Genomic DNA, 18,995 nt, shown 5'->3' with positions numbered 1-18,995 from the left:
GCCCTCACCTATACCCTCCTAGGTACCTTCCTGGTCTTTGTTAATTTTCAATGAATCATAGAAGTTTATAGCATAAAAACACACTCCTAAAGTTAACCTGTTGCATAATGGCCTTTAAGGTTAAGGGCCAGGCAATCAATGTGTTATGTATTTGGTTCTGCGCTGGGGCTCCACTTAGGCACTGGGAGGTGGAGGAGGGAAGGAGGAGCACCAGGAGGCACCTGTGGACATTTCCTCATTAAGATGCAGATGCAGATCTGACGAGTTTAACACACAACAGACTTTCTGGAGATTGTCGGGAGCATTAGGTGTAGGGAAAGGGTGTGTGTGTGTGTGTGTGTTGAATATGATGATATGGTTTTGTTTTTAAATAACCATACAAATACTTGACATTTCTGTGATTCTGGAAAAGCACCACCGCTTGAGGATGCTACAATTGGACACATTTGATCAGAAATTCAAATTTCCATTTAATTGTCCATGACTCTCTGTCCAAAAAAGGCAAAAAAAAAATCAGAAAAATAGAAACAAAACCAGAAGAGTGTAATTGTTTTATTTTGTTTATGCTCCTCCTCTCTGTTTGTTTTGCGTTTTTGAGACATGACTGGCTTCAGACTCCTCACCCTCCCACATTAACGCTGGGATGGCCGGGTGCTTCTCTACACTTAGCTTTCTCTGCTGCCATGCAGTGCTTTGCAGCGTCAGCCTCTGTGTGGATGAGCCAAGCTCAGGACTTTCGCTTTCCTTGTGTGTGTGTGGTGCACATTTACTTTCAAAGGTTGTGTGTGGGCATGTGCTCTGGCATGTGTGCAGAGGTCAGAGGGTGACTTGTGGGGATCAGTTCTCTCCATCTACTGTGAGGTCCTAAGGCCAAGCTGTTAGGCTTGTTGGCCAGTGCCTTTATCTAATGAGCCTTTTCACCAGCCCCGGTGTGGGTTTTGTCATTATTTTCCTTCTAGGCTTTCTTTCCTGTAGCTCAGGTTGGCATTGAAATTGTTATGCAGCCAAGGCTTACGATCCTCCTGTCTCCACTTCCCAAGAGCTGGGGTTATAGACATGGACCTGTCTCAGTTTTAAAGTTTTTGAGACAGGGTCTCACTATGTGGCCCTAACTGGCCTGGAACTTGCTATGTAGACCAGACTAGCCTAGAAGAGATCCACCTGCCTCTGCCTCCTGAGTGCTAATATTAAAGGTATGTGCCACTGTGCCCAGCTCAATTTTAACTATTTATTATTATTTATTTATTTATTATTGATTGATGGATGGATTGATTGATTGTTGCAACAGGGTCTCATGTGGCCCAGGCTGGCCTTGAACTTACTGTGTAGCTCAGAATGACCCTGCTCTTATAGTCCTATTTCTGCCTCCCAAGTACTGGGCTTATAGGCAACCACCACCTCACCCAGCTTTTATACACAGCAGTGATTCTTAAATGCAGGCAGCCTTTTCTCCTTTCAGTTTAAAAAACAAGCCTAGGGCTGGGGAGAAGTATCAGTGGTAAAGTGCTTGCTAGAGTTCAGATCTTCTGAATAAGCATATGAAGTCAGAAAGGTGTGGCAGCCACCTGTAATCCCAGCAGTGTGGCGACAAGACAGGGAGTACCCTGGGCAAGCCGGATAGATAGACTAACCAATCAGCAAATTGTGTGCTCAGTTGAGAGACCTCACCTCATTAAATAAAGTGAGAGTGATGGAGGAAGACAGCCAATGTTAACTTTGGGATTCTCTCTCTCTCTCTCTCTCTCTCTCTCTCTCTCTCTCTCTCTCTCCCTCCCCTCCTCCTCCCCCTCCCCCTCCTCCTCCCCTTCTTCTCTCTCTCTCTCCCCTCCCCCCCTTCCTTCCTCTCCCTCCTCCTCCTCTTCCTCTCTCTCTCTCTCTCTCTCTCTCTCTCTCTCTCTCTCCCTCACTCTCTTATCCCCCACACAGACAGAGACAGAGATACAAACACACATACACACAAAGCATGCAAGCAAACGCCCACACATGCATGCATTCGTGTGTGCACACCACTTACAATACACACGAAGGGGGAAAAACCCTAAAAGCTGGGTTTAGTAACACTTGTCTATAATCCCTATATTTGGGAGGTAGAGGCAAAAGGATCAGGAGTTCAAGATCATCCTGTGCTACAAAATGATTTTAAAGCTAGCCCAAACTTACACAAGACCTTATATCAGAAAACAAAACAAAAGAAGACAAATAGCAGCAGCAATGAAGCCTTCCACAGCACACCCCAACCTACGTTAGCCTTTGACAGTGAAAGCCTATGTTGCTACCTACAAAACCCATACACAAGACCTCACAACAGAGTTACTCAACAGTTTGGAAACAAAAACTTACAGTGCTTTAAGCCGGTTTTCAACAATTTGCTGGGTCACATTTGCAGCTCCTCGGGATGCTGGTCCACAGGATGGACACGTCAAGAATGTTGTCTCTGCATTGTTCATGAATTTATAGGCTCTTAGTCTACTAATTCTTTTTTATTGAAAAAGCCTGGAACACCAGCCCAGACTCAATTTGTCCTGCCTACCGGATGTGCTGTGGTAAAGGTGGCGTAAACACTGGGGGAATGGTCAACCAATGATGTTCTCAGCTTGAGACTCCATGGGAGCAAGCCCACCCGTGACACTGCCTGGAGGGTCGGAAGCCAGAGGCTGGATACCCCAGACACCTAGGATAGAACCAAATACGACCAGAAAAAAAAACAGCCAATGAAATGATTCCTAATGATATTCTGCTACATTTGAAGTCAGGAGCCTAGCATAGCAGTCATCTGTGAGCCTCCACCCAGCAGCTGATGGAAACTGACGCAGAGACCCACAGCCAAACATCAGCTGGAGCTGGGAGAATCGTGTGGGAGATGGGGAGGAAGGATTGAAGGAGCCAGAGGGGTCAAGAACACCACCAGAAAACCCAAAGAATCAACTAACCTGGGCTCATAGAGGATCCTCGTCTTCCCACTGGGTTGCCTCATCCAGCCTTAGTATGAGGGGAGGAGCCTAATCTTGTTGCAACTTGATATGCCATGTTTGGTTGATATCCCTGGGAGATCTGGGCTCTTCTGAAGGGAAATGGAGGAATGGATGGGGTAGGGGTGTCGGGAGGCACTGGGAGTAGAGGATACCCTGTAGTCAGGATATGATATATGAGAGAAAAAAATTAATTATTCTTTTGGGGGAAAGCTTCAAAACATAACATTTAATTTTTTTTCTTTTCTTTTTTCTTTTTTTTCAGAGCTGGGGACCGAACCCAGGGCCTCCCGCTTGCTAGGCAAGCGCTCTACCACTGAGCTAAATCCCCAACCCCTTTAATTTTTTTTCTATTTGTTACCTTTTCTTATCCCTTAGGTTACTAACTAACCTTTTCTTCTATTACTGGGATAAAATATTAAATGATGCTTTTGAGAAAGAGTGGATTCCGTTTTCTGCAGGACTTGGAGATTATGGAGAAGGAAGAGAACAAAGTAAGGTTAGAAGCTGGCAGAGTGGCTTGTACTTGTAATCCTAGCACTTAGGAGACGGAGGCAGGAAAGTCATGAGTTCAAAGCCAGCCAGGGGCTGCAGAGTGAGACCTTCTCTGGGTAAAACAAAGTAAGTGTTTAGGGGCAGCAAAACTGCTTGGACCTGGAGTTTGCATTTGATCTTTAGTCAGTTGCAGTCTTTGAACTTTGGCTTACCTTACAGGAGAGACCTGAAGTGTAAATGGGTTGGTGCTTGCCAACCTCTCAGTGCCCAGCCTGGGTCGGGGCTACTGACCATTATCTGGTATTACTATTGATAACAGTCTGGTGTCTGCAGTAATAAAAGGTGTAGCAAAGGTTTCTGGTTTTCTACTTTTTTTTTGAGGGGTCTAGGAATGGACACCATATACCAGGATGAAACTTGGCGATTCTCCTGAATTAGCCTCTTTATTGTTAGAATTGCAGGCATGAGCCACCACCCCTGGCTTAAGGCTTCTGATCTTAAAAGATGGTTTTTCCACTGTGCGTCTTTCCTTACTTACAATATTACCCTCAATGGCTTGAAGACTGAATTCTGAATTGTAATCTTTAGGGTTATGAGTTCATCACTGGGTTTCCACTTAATGTCCAGAACAACATGACCAAAATAGAAACAATGCATATCTACATTCACACTTGGTTTATTTTTAACTTTTATTAAAGTGTAACGCACACAGAAACCCTGCTGTCTCAGCATCCCCAGTTATCACATACTGAGCACACCCATGGCAGCATCCACACTGTGCCACAATGTCTGTGTGCTTTTGAGCCTGTGTGATCTCCCAAAGCTAACAGAATGCCTGGCTTTGCTCACTGCTCAACCCTGCAGCATCTGGGGTATATTCTCTTGTGTCTACCTTCTTTTTCTTCTTTTTGAGATGTGTTTGCTCCTTAACCAACACATGTAGGGTCCACACTTTTCCTCATGCTTCTCTCATCAAAACATTATCATAGTTATGTGCAGTATCTCATATAGGTTCAATAAAGCTGTTAATATTTATTAAGTCTAGTTGGGACTTGGAGAATGAACAGCCTTTTTTTTTCCAGAGTCAGGGAGCATGTAGGTGGAAGAAACAGTCTGTCTAAAGACTCAAAGGGCGAGTGGAACTCAGGGGCTTTGAGGAACCGACAGGAGTAAGCTGGGTGTAGATAGCCAAGTCCAACTGCGTTCAGAATTGCCACACCCCAGCCGTACCTTATATTTTTCTATGAACATAGAATACACAAGTAACAATATCATCACTGTCTAAATGAATATCCTCCTACATATGGGAGGTTTTGGTTGCATGCATAAGTTTATGTGTATACGTGTGTGCAGACAAATGTGGAGGTCCTAGCTTGACACTGGGAGCCTTCCTCCATCAATCCCCCACATACTCACTGAGGCAGGGTCTCTCAGCCGGAGCCAGGGCTGGGCAATGCTTCTCTTCTGCTGGTCGGCTTACTTCAGTGATATACACGTTTTCTGAGAACTGTAGCCAGCAGGGATAAGGGGTCTGGAGATCTGAACTGCGACCCTCACACTTGGGTGGCTAAGTGCTTAGCCACTAGCTGTTACCCCAGTTCATGGGAGTCTTGTTTCTGTAGCTTTCCAAATCTGAAGTTTGTTGGACCTGTGCATATGTGTGTGCATGTATTGGTAAATAGTGAAAGGTTGTGTTTCAGAGTCTGCCTACACCCACTTCCCCCACTGTTTCAGTATCGGTTGGTGCTTGCTTTAGACTCTATCAACCTAACATTGGAAAGGTTATTTATATTGCTTTATTTGACTTACACCCACCCTCATGAAAATATTGCATCTTTATGTTTGCTGACCCTTCGCTTTCTCTTTTCCTTTTCTTGTTTTCCTGTGCTAATGACCGAACCTTGGCATGCCTTCAACCACGGAGCTATTACCTCAAGCCCTGAGTTCTCCCTTTGTAGACATTATCTAACTTGGGTAGCAGGACACAGGAAAAACGAGAATGAAAAAGGAGGAATGGAGTTTCATAATCATACATATGATGTAAGACAAGGTGGTACTCAGATTAGGCCCTTAGCAATGGCTGCCATGGATTAGGCCCTCAGCAATATCGCCTTGGCAATGGCTGCCATTTTTATTTCTTTACTGTTATTGGAAAGATGAAGAAGATGATAGGAATGTGGCCCATTATCACCATGTCTTGGTGAGCTGCTTAATGGTCAGCAGATTCCTGGCTGGAAGGAGCTGTGAAATAGCCAACATGCTGGTCATCGATGACTCAGATGACCATAGGTTATTGTGACATGGGTCCTGATGGCTTCTGTGAGAAAGGGGGTTGCTCAGATTCAAACACATCCTGAAATTTGACGCTGAAAAGAAGATTCATTTCCTGCAGTCAGGTTGCCCCAGGCTCTAAGCCACCACACAGCCTAGATAATCACAGAGCTGTTCCCACAGAGATGAAGCCTGGGTTTTAGAGCACAGATATTCACTTGAGTTTCTGGAATTTTCCACGAATACATAAGTCAGTGCAGACCTGAAACCAGCATGTGTCACTTTGCAAATGGAATCCTGCTTCAGGAACAGATTGTATCTCTGGTGAAGGGGGTGAGGGTTCCATAGGGAATCTTTCCCAGGGGCCCAGAGCTAGAAAGACATACATGGTTACTAAAAAGGCTTCTCAACTTTCATGGTTCACTCAGTGCCTTTCCTCGAAGATTATCTAATAGCTCTACTCACTAAATAGCTGGCTCCAAAAGTCTTGTTTATGTGCTGAGAGCTTACTTAGCCATTTTGGGGAAAATGCATGCATATTGAAAAACTAAACATATATTTAAAAGTTAAACATATACATTCTACATATGTATATTAAAATGTTCCCACTCATTTTATTTATTTTATAACTGACTAAGAAATTAATTTGTGTTCTGAAATAGCACTTTTTGCATATGTGTGTGCAGTATGTATGCATATGTAGGAATGTGCTTGTGTAGATACATGTGGAGGCCAGAGGTTGATACTCTGGATCTTTCTTGCCCACGCTCCACTTCCTTAAGGCATGGTGAGTCTCTTGCTGAGCAGAGCTCGCCTGCGGGACTACTGTAGCTGGGGGCTTGCCCAGGGAGCCTCCTGTCCCTGCCTCCCAAGTGTTAGGGTTATAGACAAGCCACCACTTTTGAGGGCACACTTGTATTCTGAGGATCCAAACTTCTAGAGTCCTCTCGCTTGTGTGGAAGTGCTTAATCCTCTGAGCATCTCCACAGCCCACAACATTATTTTTATTTATTTATTTAAGACAGGGTCTCACTATGTATGTGTGTATGCATGCATGTATGTATGTATGCATGTATGTAGTAGGTATGCATGTATATATGTAGTATATATGTAGTATGTATGTATGTATGTATGTATGTATGTATGTATGTATGTAGTCTTGGCTGTCTTGGAACTCTATATGTAGACCATGCTATAGATCAGGATGGCCTTGAACTCACAGAGAAACTCCTGCCTCTGCTTCCCAAGTGCTGAGATTAAAGGCATGCTCAAACACCACCCAGCTAATTTCTCAGATCAGGCACTGCTGTTCTCATTTTTTGAAACATAATTTTAACTCTTATTTTTATTATCTACCCAGGCACGTGTGTCCTGTGAGTGTATGCAATGTATATGTGGACGTGGATGCCAGAGGAGGAGTGGGGTCCCCACCCCCTCCTCCTGCTGGATTACGGGCGGAACTGAGCCACTGAGCCATTTCTCCAGCCCTGGACATTTGGAATTTTATCATGGCAACTGCTGGAAAATCCACGTCATGAAGAGAGAAGACACTGCCATTAAAAGGCAAGGTGGAGTAGCGAGCTGTTGAGCTGGCTGTCCTGAGCCTGTCTTGCACTGGTCTCTCAGAGACTCTGGGCTTCTTACAATGGGAACTTACAATGCTCACAGTTTTTCTGTGAACCTGCAAGAACTCCCCGCCACAGACTGGCCACAAGAGCTGGCACACAATCTGGTGACTGCAGGGTCATTTACTAAGTGTGGACTTGATCTTCTGGGGTTTGATCTGGCATTGTGGACATGATGTCATCCCAGATCTGCCTCTGGGAAGTTGCAGCTCATGGTCTCTAGATGAACACCCATAGCACCAACACCACATTCTTGAATGAGCAGAAAAGCTTTCCATGCAAGAAAAGGCAATGGGGGGCTGGGGTGGGGGTGGGGGTGGGGTGGAGGTGGGAGTGGGGGTGGGGATGTGCTATCAAATGAAAACTGCCTTTGAACTCCATTAGGAGCTGATCATAGGCTACAGAGACACCTTAAGGTATCAGCATCTGACTAGGAATAAAACAAAAGCTTTGGTTATATCAACTAGGGGTGGGAAAGCTGTGACGCCATCTGGAACATTCTATCATCCTAGCCTAGTGTGATCTTTGTGATTTGAGAAACCACACTGGTGTCCTGGGGTCATCTGGGCCCTTGGAAGTTCTCAGGGTGAAATTGTACTGATTGATTAGAGACTTACCACTTGTTCTGGAGCTGTGGGATCCAAACTTGCCCTGAGTTGGGGGAGGGCCTCATCTAGAGGACTAACAGCTAGTTGGCCCCAGGAGTCAGGGAGGATCTAGTTTGGTATTTGAAGAAGTTGAAGTGGGTCCTAGGAATCCAAGTAAAATGTCAGAGACAGGCATGAGAGTATATGTCTGCTCAACTCTCTGGACCCCTGTGGTATGAGGTGAATCAGGACATAGGATAGAAGGCCTGTGTGGCTTGCCAAGGGCTGCAGTTTAAATGTGAAATGCCTCCAGGGCTATCCTGTGTTTGAACACTTGGTCCCCAGATGGTGAGGCTGTTCTGGAAGGTTGTGGAACCTGTGGGAGGCGGCCTCTTGAGACTTGAGTCTCTATCTCCAGTTCTGACCTTGTTCTCTGCTTCTTGATTGCAAAGGCAGTGGGACCAACCACTAACAATCGGCAGCAAACCTTCTGCACCAAGACAGATGATGCTCTTAAACTGTAAGCTAAGACAGCCTTTCCTCCCTTAAGTCGATCCCTTGTTGGAGATATTGCCAATTGAACTGACCAGGCAGAGAGCAACCATCCTGTGGTATAGATCACCTGGTGCTCATACACTGCCTGTCTTTGTCTTCCTGTGCCCATAGCTGGATTGTGTTTCTCAGATTCTTCTGTACTCAGGTGAAGCTGTTTAACCAATTTCTGGCCCATGAAGAGTGCCTAGAAGAGAGCCTTATTTCCAGGCCCAGCCTATAGCAAACTCTTACAGAACCCTTTATGGTCTCTTTCTATGTTTGTTGGAAGATACCCAAGGGCTGCAACATGGGGAGCTCAAAGATGAAAAACATCCTGGTATCCATAGTGACCACTTAGTGGAAAATGCTGTGTGGACAGTTCTGTGAGCAATGAACCCAGTTTTATTATGTTATGACACTGAAGTGTTGGAGGACATATTTGTGGTGGCACTTAACCTACAGTAGAAGCCACTGTAATGGCTACTACCTGTTGGGCCTTACCTCAGTCAATTCATTCAACGAGCCTATGGAGAGGGTCCCTTCTGTATATTAAAAGAGGAAACTGGAGTCCATACCAAACTATGCTGTACTGGCTTCTGGTGGTAAAGGAATGGGTGAAAACTAGGTAGGCAAGAAGACCTCATGAGGAGTTGCTACAGTGTTATTAGCTGGGAGCCTGGGAGATGGGGAAACAGGATCTTGTCCATGGTGACTGAGAGGGAGGCTGAGGGGCTCAGTGAGGACAGGCCTAATGGCAACTGTATAGTGAATGGTGGCTTTATCACCTCTCTCTCTCTCTCTTCTCTCTCTCTCTTATACATCTCTATTCTCTCTCTCCATGTATACAGGTGTGTGTGTGTGTGTGTGTGTGTGTGTGTGTGCGCGCGCGCGTGAGAGAGAGAGAGAGAGAGAGAGAGAGAGAGAGAGAGAGAGAGAGAAGAGCTTTTGTGTGAACAACCTTGTGTGTTATTCCCCATCTTCCACTTTGTTCTTTTGAGACAGAGTCTTTCCTTACTGGATGCTGTACAAACCAGGCTAAGCAGCCCACTGGTATCTGGGGATCCTCTTGCCTCTGCCTCCTGCCCTGCCTCTTCATCCGTGTGGTAGGAACTCTGGAATTATGATTTGCTGGACCACCTCAGGTTTTATGTGAATTCTGGGGATTCAAACTCTGGGGATCAAACACGTTTCATGCTTATGGAGCAAGGACTTCACCCACTGACCTGTCTCCCCATTCCTAGTTTGACTTTTTAAAACAGGAAGTGGTGCTGATCTTGGCAGAGACAGAGAGAATTGTTCTGGAAGCTCTGTTGGGAGGATGTGTGGTGACTATCTTATCTTGTGCTCACAGGGACTGAAGAAGCATACTGTACACTGTGATGCTGGGGTAGAAGGAGGCAGGACACAGGACAGAAGATAAGCAGCGTGAAAGCAGGGCCGAACCCTTGGCCATACAAAGATGGGTAGGGGAGGCCTGTGTCCTGCTCTGGTTTGCAAGGCAGTCAATTGTCCGGGTGTATCTACTTCTGCCTGGAGTGTATACTTTTAATCTGCACCAGTGTGCTCAAGGTCTTTAGTCTCTTTGTGTCTCCTTTAATCATCTGAAAGTAAAGACAATGAATAACAGGGCTAATCTCAGGGCTGTGGGGAAGAGAGGCAGCCTGATGGTGGGACTGGATGCATATGTTGTGCACTCTTGGTGAGTGCTAGAGCTGATCATTAAACTCCAAGCCTTAATATTAGTCCTCTACTCCACACACACAGTCAGACCAGAGCTCCGTACACACAGTCAGATCAGAGCTCTGTACACACATTCAGATCAGAGCTCCGTACACACAATCTGACCAGCGCTCTCGGCCTAGCAGAACCCCAAAACTCAAACTCAAGGTCTAGAATAGTGACGGACTCAAGCAGCTATATAAATATTTGTGACAAGAAGAAGAGACACCATCTCTCTCCTCCCTCCCTCCCTCATTTTTCCCTCCCTCTCTCCCATCTCTCTCAGTCTCTCCTGTCCTGATAGTCTCTTGAAAGCTAATGGAGCATAGTTGAGCTTATAGAGTCTTTTCTCCCAATAGTGGCAAAGTGTACACAACAGAAAACGGACCACTTTAACTGTTGCAAGTGCAGTTTAGTGGCATTAAATATCCTCCGCTGTTGTTACCTGTCTCTACCATTCATCTCCAGAATGTTCTCATCTCCTCAACAAAAACTCGCTCTACTTCAGGCTCCGGAAACCACTAATTAAAAAAACCCAAACATGTTTGTTTGTTTGTTTAGAGAGGAAAAGAGAAAGAGAGAGAGAGAGAGAGAGACAGAGACAGAGACAGAGACACAGAGACAGAGAGAGACACAGAAAGTGTCTGGAGGTCAAAGGACAACTTGCAGGGGTCGGTTTTCCCCTTCTACCACACAGGTAAGTCTTGGAGATCAAATTCAGTTATCAAGCTTGAAGAAAAACTATTTTTACCCACTAGGTCATCTTGCTGCACTCCCCCTCCTCTGTTCCTACTTTAAAAAACAAAATTAAGACAAGATCTCATATATCCAGGCTGGCACTAAGCTTTCTGTGAAGCTAAGGCTGACCCTGCCTCCTCCTGCACTCACCTCCCACCGGCTAGGACCACAGTCGTGGATCACCACGTCAGGTTCTGCGTGGTGCTGAGGAGAGGGTCGAACTCAGGGTTTAGTGTGGGAAACATGCATCCCACCAACTGAGCTCCATCCTGACCCCATCCTTCCGTGTTTATAAACCCTCCTGTCTGGGTACCTTATATAAGTCGAATTACACTGTCCATTTGTGACATTTCACTGTTTTTATGATCTTAGGCTTTATCATCTTGAAAAAGAGCTTTCTCTTCTGTGGCATGCTGTAGAGATAGTGCCCGCCTCCTGGTGAACGTGAGGCAAGGTATACAAGGCTCTTAGCCAGCTGCTGGGACACACAAGTGTGCAGTGTAACACCCAAGAGTGTATGGTAAGGCCGGTGGACATCAGTACATATGCAGTGTTGTACGTGGGTATCTATGTGGGTATTACAGATCTGAGGAGAAGTGGTGTAGCGCAGACGGTGAGGGTTTCCTCACCGAAATTGTTACCGCTCTGAAGGGAAAGGTTTCCTGGCAGTCGGGAGCCAAGGAACACCACAAAGCCGTACTGCATAACAAATTTCATAGGAGAGACTTATTGGGAGGGAAAAACCCAGGAGGGTGACTGCCTCTGCTCAGACAAGAAGCAGCAGAGAGCGGAGCTTTGTATTGGGCTTCGGGGAGGCGGGGAGGGTAGAATTTTCCAGGGGTGGGGGTGGGGTGGGAGTGGGGGTGGGGGTAGGGGTGGGACAGAACTTTCCAGGGTAGAAATTTCCAGGGTGGGGATTCGTGGACTTCAACTCCTGATCTTGGGCTTTTTACTCTGTAGGGCGAAGATGGACCGCCTGAGTGGCGATTATAGCAGAGTTTTCTGTGAGTGGAACCAGGCGGTTGGAGAGCCTCAGGGGCAAGGCCTGGCCGCTTGCATGTTGTGAGGGGCTTACGGGTATATTCTGAATTAACGGACTCTGGCACTTTACTGTATCTGGAGCTACCTTGAGCGCTTTTCATTTCTTCACTCACTGAAGTCTTGTAAGGTGCCGTGACATTAGCTCAGTCGCTGAAACAGTGAAAGTGGAGCGAGCTCAGTGGCACTCAGTTACGTGGTTAGCTCCTGGCTTGTACAAGCTCACCTCGGATGAGCGGAGGGGTGCTTTCACTGGTGGTTCCCTGGCTTTGAGTAGATGAGACTGTAGGTCCTACCCAACCCCAGGTTTCCAAACTCCACTAACTATACCATACACAACAGTGCCACATTGTCTCTACTGCAAACACACACTCAGCAGCCCTCAGCAGCCATCACACATTTGCTAGGCCGGGTGAACAGGGTGGGAAGGAGGCCCACAAGGATTGTGGACTGACAATGGAGCTGGCTGTTACTACTGAGTGTTTCTTCTGGGGGCCCTCCTCATGTCTGGGCACATATGCTGACCACCTTTGGACCTTGGAGAGATGAGGCACTGTGAAGGGGGCCTGGTGTACGCTCCGCACGTGATGCAAGCAGGCCACGCCTTTCCTGTCCCTGGCACTAAGCCCAGCAATCATTGATCCCACGTGGTCCTTGCCCTATTGAGATTAGAAAAAAAAAGTTTACTCTTCTAGGCCACCTCCCATCCAGGCTTTATTGCTTTCTGGACACCTTTGGTGAACGTCCCCAGTCCTTTAAAAGCGCAGAGTCTAGCGGACCAGTCTGAGCTCTGGAGTTAAGTGAGCACATCTCCTCAGCTGGGGCAGCTCCTGGTAGCTCTGACTCCCACCTTCTGGAGCAGATATGTCTGGGGAGGTAAGTCTGTTGCCTGGGCAAAAGCACTAAGGATGTGTTCAAGGCCGGGGATGGGGGCTTCTGTTTGGGAACCTCTGCTACCCGTGTTTCCTGTCTTTCTCCCTATGGCAGACGCCGATGTGTAGTATGGACCTACGTGAGATCAAGGGGAAGGAGACCAACATGGCTGGCAGTTACCATGGCATGTCCTGGTATGAGCAGTACATACAACCGTGTGTGGTGGAACTTTTGGGCTCCGCTCTCTTCATCTTCATCGGGTGTCTATCGGTCATCGAGAACAGTCCGAATACTGGGCTCCTGCAGCCTGCCCTGGCTCACGGGCTGGCCTTGGGGCTCATCATTGCTACCTTGGGGAACATCAGGTGAGACCAGATCTCAGCATTTAGCCTAGTGCCGATCTGGGGAACTCTTGGGCACCCACTTACGGCCTTACAAGTGTGGGGGTGGGGTCATCTAGCTCTGCAGCTTGTGAAGCCTATAGCATAGGAATCATGCTCTTACTGTATTTTAAAGTTAGTTTTCGAGCCAACATACACCTATTGCCAGCCATGCCTCTGCCCTATCCTGAGCATGCTATTCTACTCTAGTGAGAAACGTAAGAAATAGGTTCTGTTATTTCCCCTGTTTTATATTTGCAAAAGAGGAAAGTCCACATCACCGATATGAGGTATTTGCTAGAAGGTGGTGGAGCCAGGAGTCAAATCCAGGCTGTCTGACTATAGTGCCCAAAGCCAAGTGTCTCGGGGATGGGGGGGGGGGTGCTCAGTACTCACTACTGTTGCTGTTGCTCTTTGGAAGTGAATTAGAAAAAGCAAAGCCCCAAGTTTGTTTATCCACTGGGGTACACAGGGCTTCATCCTGACAAGAGTTGTTTTTTTTTTTTTTTTTTTTTTTTGTTGTTGTTGTTGTTGTTTTAAGCAGAAACGTGACCCCTTGGTGTTTAATCTGGGAGGAGCTCAGTAGAGCAGGTTGAGGGAAGGTGGGCTGTTTCCTAGCAGAGCCAACTGTAATGGTAGATATCCCGCTTGGGACATCTGACTCGGGGAACTGGGATAGAGCTGTTTTCTATCTCACTCTAAATCAGATCTGAGGACAGAGAACTCACTGTTCTCTGGAAAGAAACAATGGACACTTTATTATCTCTTTAAATGGCCAAGGCGGACTGTGAGTGGGATGAAAGGCACATGACCTTCTATCTAGGTAGGCCTGGTGGCTTCCTGGCTGGGTGACCAAGGCGAGCCTCTGAGCTTGCATTTAGTTGCGTGATGTAGAAGAAGACACCCTGTGGGCTTCGGTGAAGCCCGGAGTATGACTAGCAGACAGAAATGCCTGCTGAACACGCACCAGCATGTTGGGTTTACAGTCTGCTGTGTGGACTGTAGACAGCACTCAGGCCACATTTCTAAAGGGCCAGAGCAAGCTCTGAGGAGTCAGAGTAAACCATGGATGTTTTCCTTATGCGTTTGTCTCTAAGGCCACCTAGGCCCTGGTTTAGGGCCGGCTCCCCCTATCCCCAGATCTCTCTGTGCCTCTTCCTCCAACACATGGAAGAATGGGAGAGATTTGCTTATGACAGAGATGGGGCTGGCTCCAGCCTGTAGGCTGAGCTTGGGGGACAGGTTGACATATATGCTCTCAAGGGACATCCCTGTGTGAGCCCTGGACAGTGACCTCACGGCTTCCTTCTTTTCTTGGTTGTAGCGGTGGACACTTCAACCCTGCTGTGTCGCTGGCAGTCACACTGGTTGGAGGCCTCAAGACCATGCTGCTAATTCCCTACTGGGTCTCCCAGCTGTTTGGGGGAATGATCGGAGCTGCCCTGGCTAAGGTGGGTGATCCCTGCTGTGACTGATGGAGTCCTCTTCCCTCTCTCTTCCCTTGAGTTGATACTCCATGCTTGAAATCTTTGAAATCTTTCTATCAATCAATAAGGCTAGTTCCTGGGCCAAGGAGATGCCCTAGCAGTTAAGAGCACTGGCTGCTCCTTCTCCAGAGGACCTGGGTTCAATTCTCAGCACCTACATAGCAGCTCACAACCATATGTAACTCCAGTCCGAGGGAATTTAACACTCTTTTCTGGCTTTTGTAGTTACTAGACATGCACGTGGTGCACAGGCATACATGAACACAAAACATTCATATATATATATGTATATATATATATATATATATGTATATTCACGACTTTTTTTTTTTAAAGCGAGTTCTTTGGGACTTCAGCATGGCAGAGAAATGCTCTACCATAAAACTTCATCCCCTGACTGGGCCAAAGATTTCCATAGCTCTATATATAATTCCATAGGCTCCTTCCTCTGTTCCTCCTTGACCCCACCTTTTCTATTCTTCCCTTCTCCCCCTCTTAGGACTCCCACCAGCTCCTGCTTCCCTGAGGCTGACTCAGTTTCAACTCCTCACTCTTTTTCCTCAAGGCCTACAGGTCCAGAAATGTCTCTTCACTTTCCGGAGCCTGTGGCAAGCTAGTTTTGTCCTCTTTTTCTCAGCGAGGGTTATTTAAGTGGCATAGGGCACAGCACTCATTATCCTCCGTTTTCAGGTGTGCAAAGCAAGCTTTGGGGAAGTCTTGTAGCTTCTCGGTCATACACGTGAAAAGGGGAGACACTGGGAAATGTCCAACTGCAGATGGGTTGGGCATGACCTCTGTCCGGCTCCCAGCTTCTCTTTCCTAGGCTGAGTGGCTTTTTCTCCACAGGTGGTGAGTCCAGAGGAAAGGTTCTGGAATGCGTCTGGGGCAGCCTTCGCCATAGTCCAGGAGCAGGAGCAGGTGGCAGAAGCCCTGGGGGTAGAGATCGTTATGACGATGCTGTTGGTATTGGCTGTGTGTATGGGTGCCGTCAATGAGAAGACGATGGGTCCCCTTGCCCCGTTCTCCATTGGTTTCTCTGTCATTGTGGATATCCTGGCAGGGTAAGTATCCCTCAGAAGGGTGATGGCCCTGCCCTGTGGTAAATGGAGATAGTGGGCTGCCTTTGGGCAGGCAACAGGCAATGGTGGGTAGGCGGTATTGGGCAGTGCTAGGTGATTTTTGGCTAGAGAATATGGTCCACCCTTCTACTTCATTCAGAGCTAAGTCAGAGGTCTGGGTGAAAATTCCTGATTTCTGTAATAGAAATAAAGCGTTCCCTCAGTGTGTTGCCTCTGTCTTACAAAAAATTATCTCAACCCCGGTCTCTTTTATTTTGAGCCTCTTGTTAGTTTTGGGAAAGCATCAAGGAGACAAAGTTTGCTCAGGAACTCTTTCTCCCTTGTACAGGTAGTCAAACTGTGGTTCAGAAAGGCAAGAAATGACTTAGGGTCATTGAGAGTCTAAGGTGACAAACCTGGGACAATCACCCACATTTGCTGGAATGTAAGAGGTCACTTTCAAAAGTTCAGTTCCTTCTTACTTGGACACAGAACCAAACCTTTCTCAGGGCCCAGGGCTCTTTGTTGCCTTGAATTGCCTGGGAATGAGGTAGCGCAGTGGTGATTTGCTGCCCCCTAGTGGCATGTGCTTCACTTACACGTGTGCTCTCCCACCTGGACGGGCTTCTGGACACAGAACCCACTGAAGGTTTGCGAACCCAGCCTGAAGGTACTGGGTCTGCAGACAGAACCCAGAGCTTGAGGCGTGCCTTGGAAATGAGTTCCCGCTGGTGAGCCCAGGGAACATGCCTCCTTTGGTGTGCCTGGGAAACAGATCCTTTCTGGAGGTAGGGCCCAGGACTGTGGCATGAGGTCCTCAGTGTGCCAGACACACTTTAGTAACCATCATGGCGTGCACATTTTGCCATTTGTTCCTGGCTATGGCCTATGAAATGAACATTTTAATTTCAGTGGATATACAGAGAGGTTAGACAAAGGTTACAGAGTAGAACTGCCTGGGCTGGACTTTGAATGTAGGTCAACTGGACTCCAAAATGGGTGGCGTTCCTTGGACTTTGCTTTATAGACTTTGGAAAGGAACATGTTTCATTTCCCCCCTCCTATCATGACTAAGCAGGTGCTTTTGCTGACCATTTGTTCTAGAAGTGTGTGTGTGTGTGTGTGTGTGTGTGTGTGTGTGTCTGACATGATGGTCCTGTAGCAACCATCCTTTGTCGCCTAGAGCTAAGGCCATTTCCCAGCCTCTGGGACCCACCCAGGAGCCCTGGTATGGGAGTTTAGAGAGGATGTCTGGTTGGTGCTGTCTTTAGGCCTGGTTAAGGACGTGGATTTGAGACAGGACCTTCTGAGACGCTGGTGAACTAGGTATCTATGTGTCTGCAGTGGTGGGATCTCTGGAGCCTGCATGAACCCTGCTCGTGCCTTTGGACCTGCTGTGATGGCTGGCTACTGGGACTTCCATTGGATCTACTGGCTGGGCCCACTCCTGGCTGGCCTCTTCGTGGGACTGCTCATTAGGTAGGAGGGTGACAGAGAGTCTACAGCTACTAGATTGGCACTCCCTTAAACTTGGAAGAGAATGGGAATCTTCAGAGGGAACTATGCTACCTCTGCCTAGGGCCTATGGCTCTAAGTGACAGAAATCCACTTTACTTGGGGGTGGGGGGGGTAACTGGCTCTTAGGATTGAAGTGTTCATGGGTGGCACTGGCTCCAGGTAGTACTCAAATGTGTTCCTAAGGACTTGGGATATCCCTATGGGTGGGTTTCATGCTTAGATTGGCTTTAAAAATATTCTTTATCTAAATTTTTTGTATAATATATTTAGATCATATTCTGTCTCCTTGGGATACCAGCTCCTCCCAGACCCTCCCCATCTTCCCTCAGCTGTGTCTGAGAGGGCTGAATCTGGGCTGGATGTGTAGCCTTCTTGTATCATTGCCCACTACAGTCTAGAGGCTTCAGGCAATGCCCGGAGCCTGGTGTAAAACACCACTAATTGCTCTGTTGCTGATTTCTGAATGGCTACCATACATATTCTTCAGGACAAGATATGTGTAGGACCAGAGAGGAAACTGTCCACTGCCTGAGGGGACTGAGCTCAGGAAGCCACCTGTTTAAAGAGTTCTGGGCTTGGAGATTTGTAATGGGAAGCTGGGTCTTTCTTCTGGGGGAATGGAGACCTCACAGGGCAATTTATTTTTTAGGCTCTTCATTGGAGATGAGAAAACCCGCCTGATTCTAAAGTCGAGGTGAAGAACTGCTGGCAGCATCCCCACTGCCTGGAGTCCTCAGCTGTTTGTCCTGAGTTGAGGACAGGACAATTCCATTATTTTCTGCAGGACCTGAGCTCAGAGGAGCCACTCTGACAGCAGCAGACCTTGGCCTGGCTTCCCAGGCAGGCAGGCAGCTGCTGCTGTCCTGAGCATGCTCCTGGAACCTGGAACTCCTTTGTGCCCATGGACTGGGCTTGGGGCCCAGCCTAAAGACAGGTAGAGACCACATAGAAAAGGAGGACAGGTCTCTGTTCTTGAGAGAGGGCAGGGCATGGGAGAGCCGAGCAGTTGCTAATGCACACCGTTCATTTCTCCAGCCCTCTTTCTTTTTTACTGTGTTGGGTTTGGAACCCAGTCCATGCGTACTAGGTGAGCACTTTGCTACTGAGCCTCCTGCTCTCCCCACCCTCTTCCTCTTGGTTACACTGTTACAGAAGGGCTTTCAGGAGCCCAAAGGTCTCCTCGCCTCCCCAGCTGCCAATCTGACTTTGTAATAAATGGCTTAGTGTTTCCTGCCAGGTGTCTGTTGACTTTTGTCTTTTAAGATGTGGGCATTGATGGGGAGGAATTAAGAGTCGGCCTGGAGAGGCTGGCTCCTACAGCCAATGTAGGGACATCTATGATCCCTCTCCAAGTCTGTCCGCACTGTGGCATTCAGCCTGGAGCACAGTATTCATTTACTTACACTCTAGTCAGAAGACCCTGCTGAAAATGCAATGTAAAGCCCAGGGCCTTGATGAACGTCCAGTACTATCTGGATATGGACCAATCCATTCATTGCACTCCAGATGGGTATGAGGTGGGGGTGGGGCAAAGATGCAGGAATTCTCCATGGAAGGAGAACAGCAGCAGACAACACAGACTAGTGAGCCAGTGGCATGTGGGTGAGAGATGTGGATAGAATGAAGAAGGGATAAGAAGGCACAGTAGTATCACATCTTCCAAGTAGAACATATATCTTCTCTAAGAACCATGGGGCATGGGT

General features: G+C 47.4%; 1 protein-coding gene across 2 annotated transcripts; it reads left to right on the top strand.

The window, feature by feature from the left end:
• Window positions 1-12,691: 12,691 nt before the first annotated feature.
• Window positions 12,692-18,528, top strand: Aqp8 (aquaporin 8). 2 transcript variants are annotated; one of them, XM_032892702.1, is made up of 6 exons: window positions 12,692-12,852; window positions 12,964-13,214; window positions 14,554-14,680; window positions 15,563-15,777; window positions 17,119-17,253; window positions 17,942-18,528. In XM_032892702.1, exons 1-6 carry the CDS (start codon window positions 12,841-12,843, stop codon window positions 17,988-17,990), a joined length of 789 nt encoding a protein of 262 aa, XP_032748593.1. In that variant the 5' UTR covers window positions 12,692-12,840; the 3' UTR covers window positions 17,991-18,528. The 2 variants fall into 2 exon arrangements, with proteins under 2 accessions (XP_032748593.1, XP_032748592.1); XM_032892701.1 differs by having other exon boundaries at window positions 12,760-12,852; window positions 12,961-13,214.
• Window positions 18,529-18,995: the final 467 nt, after the last annotated feature.

Source organism: Rattus rattus, chromosome 2, assembly GCF_011064425.1.
Source record: "Rattus rattus isolate New Zealand chromosome 2, Rrattus_CSIRO_v1, whole genome shotgun sequence".
In the NCBI taxonomy this organism is placed as follows: domain Eukaryota; kingdom Metazoa; phylum Chordata; class Mammalia; order Rodentia; family Muridae; genus Rattus; species Rattus rattus.
The sequence above is the reverse complement of the archived record's forward strand: the minus strand, read 5'-3'. Positions and strand labels throughout refer to the sequence as shown.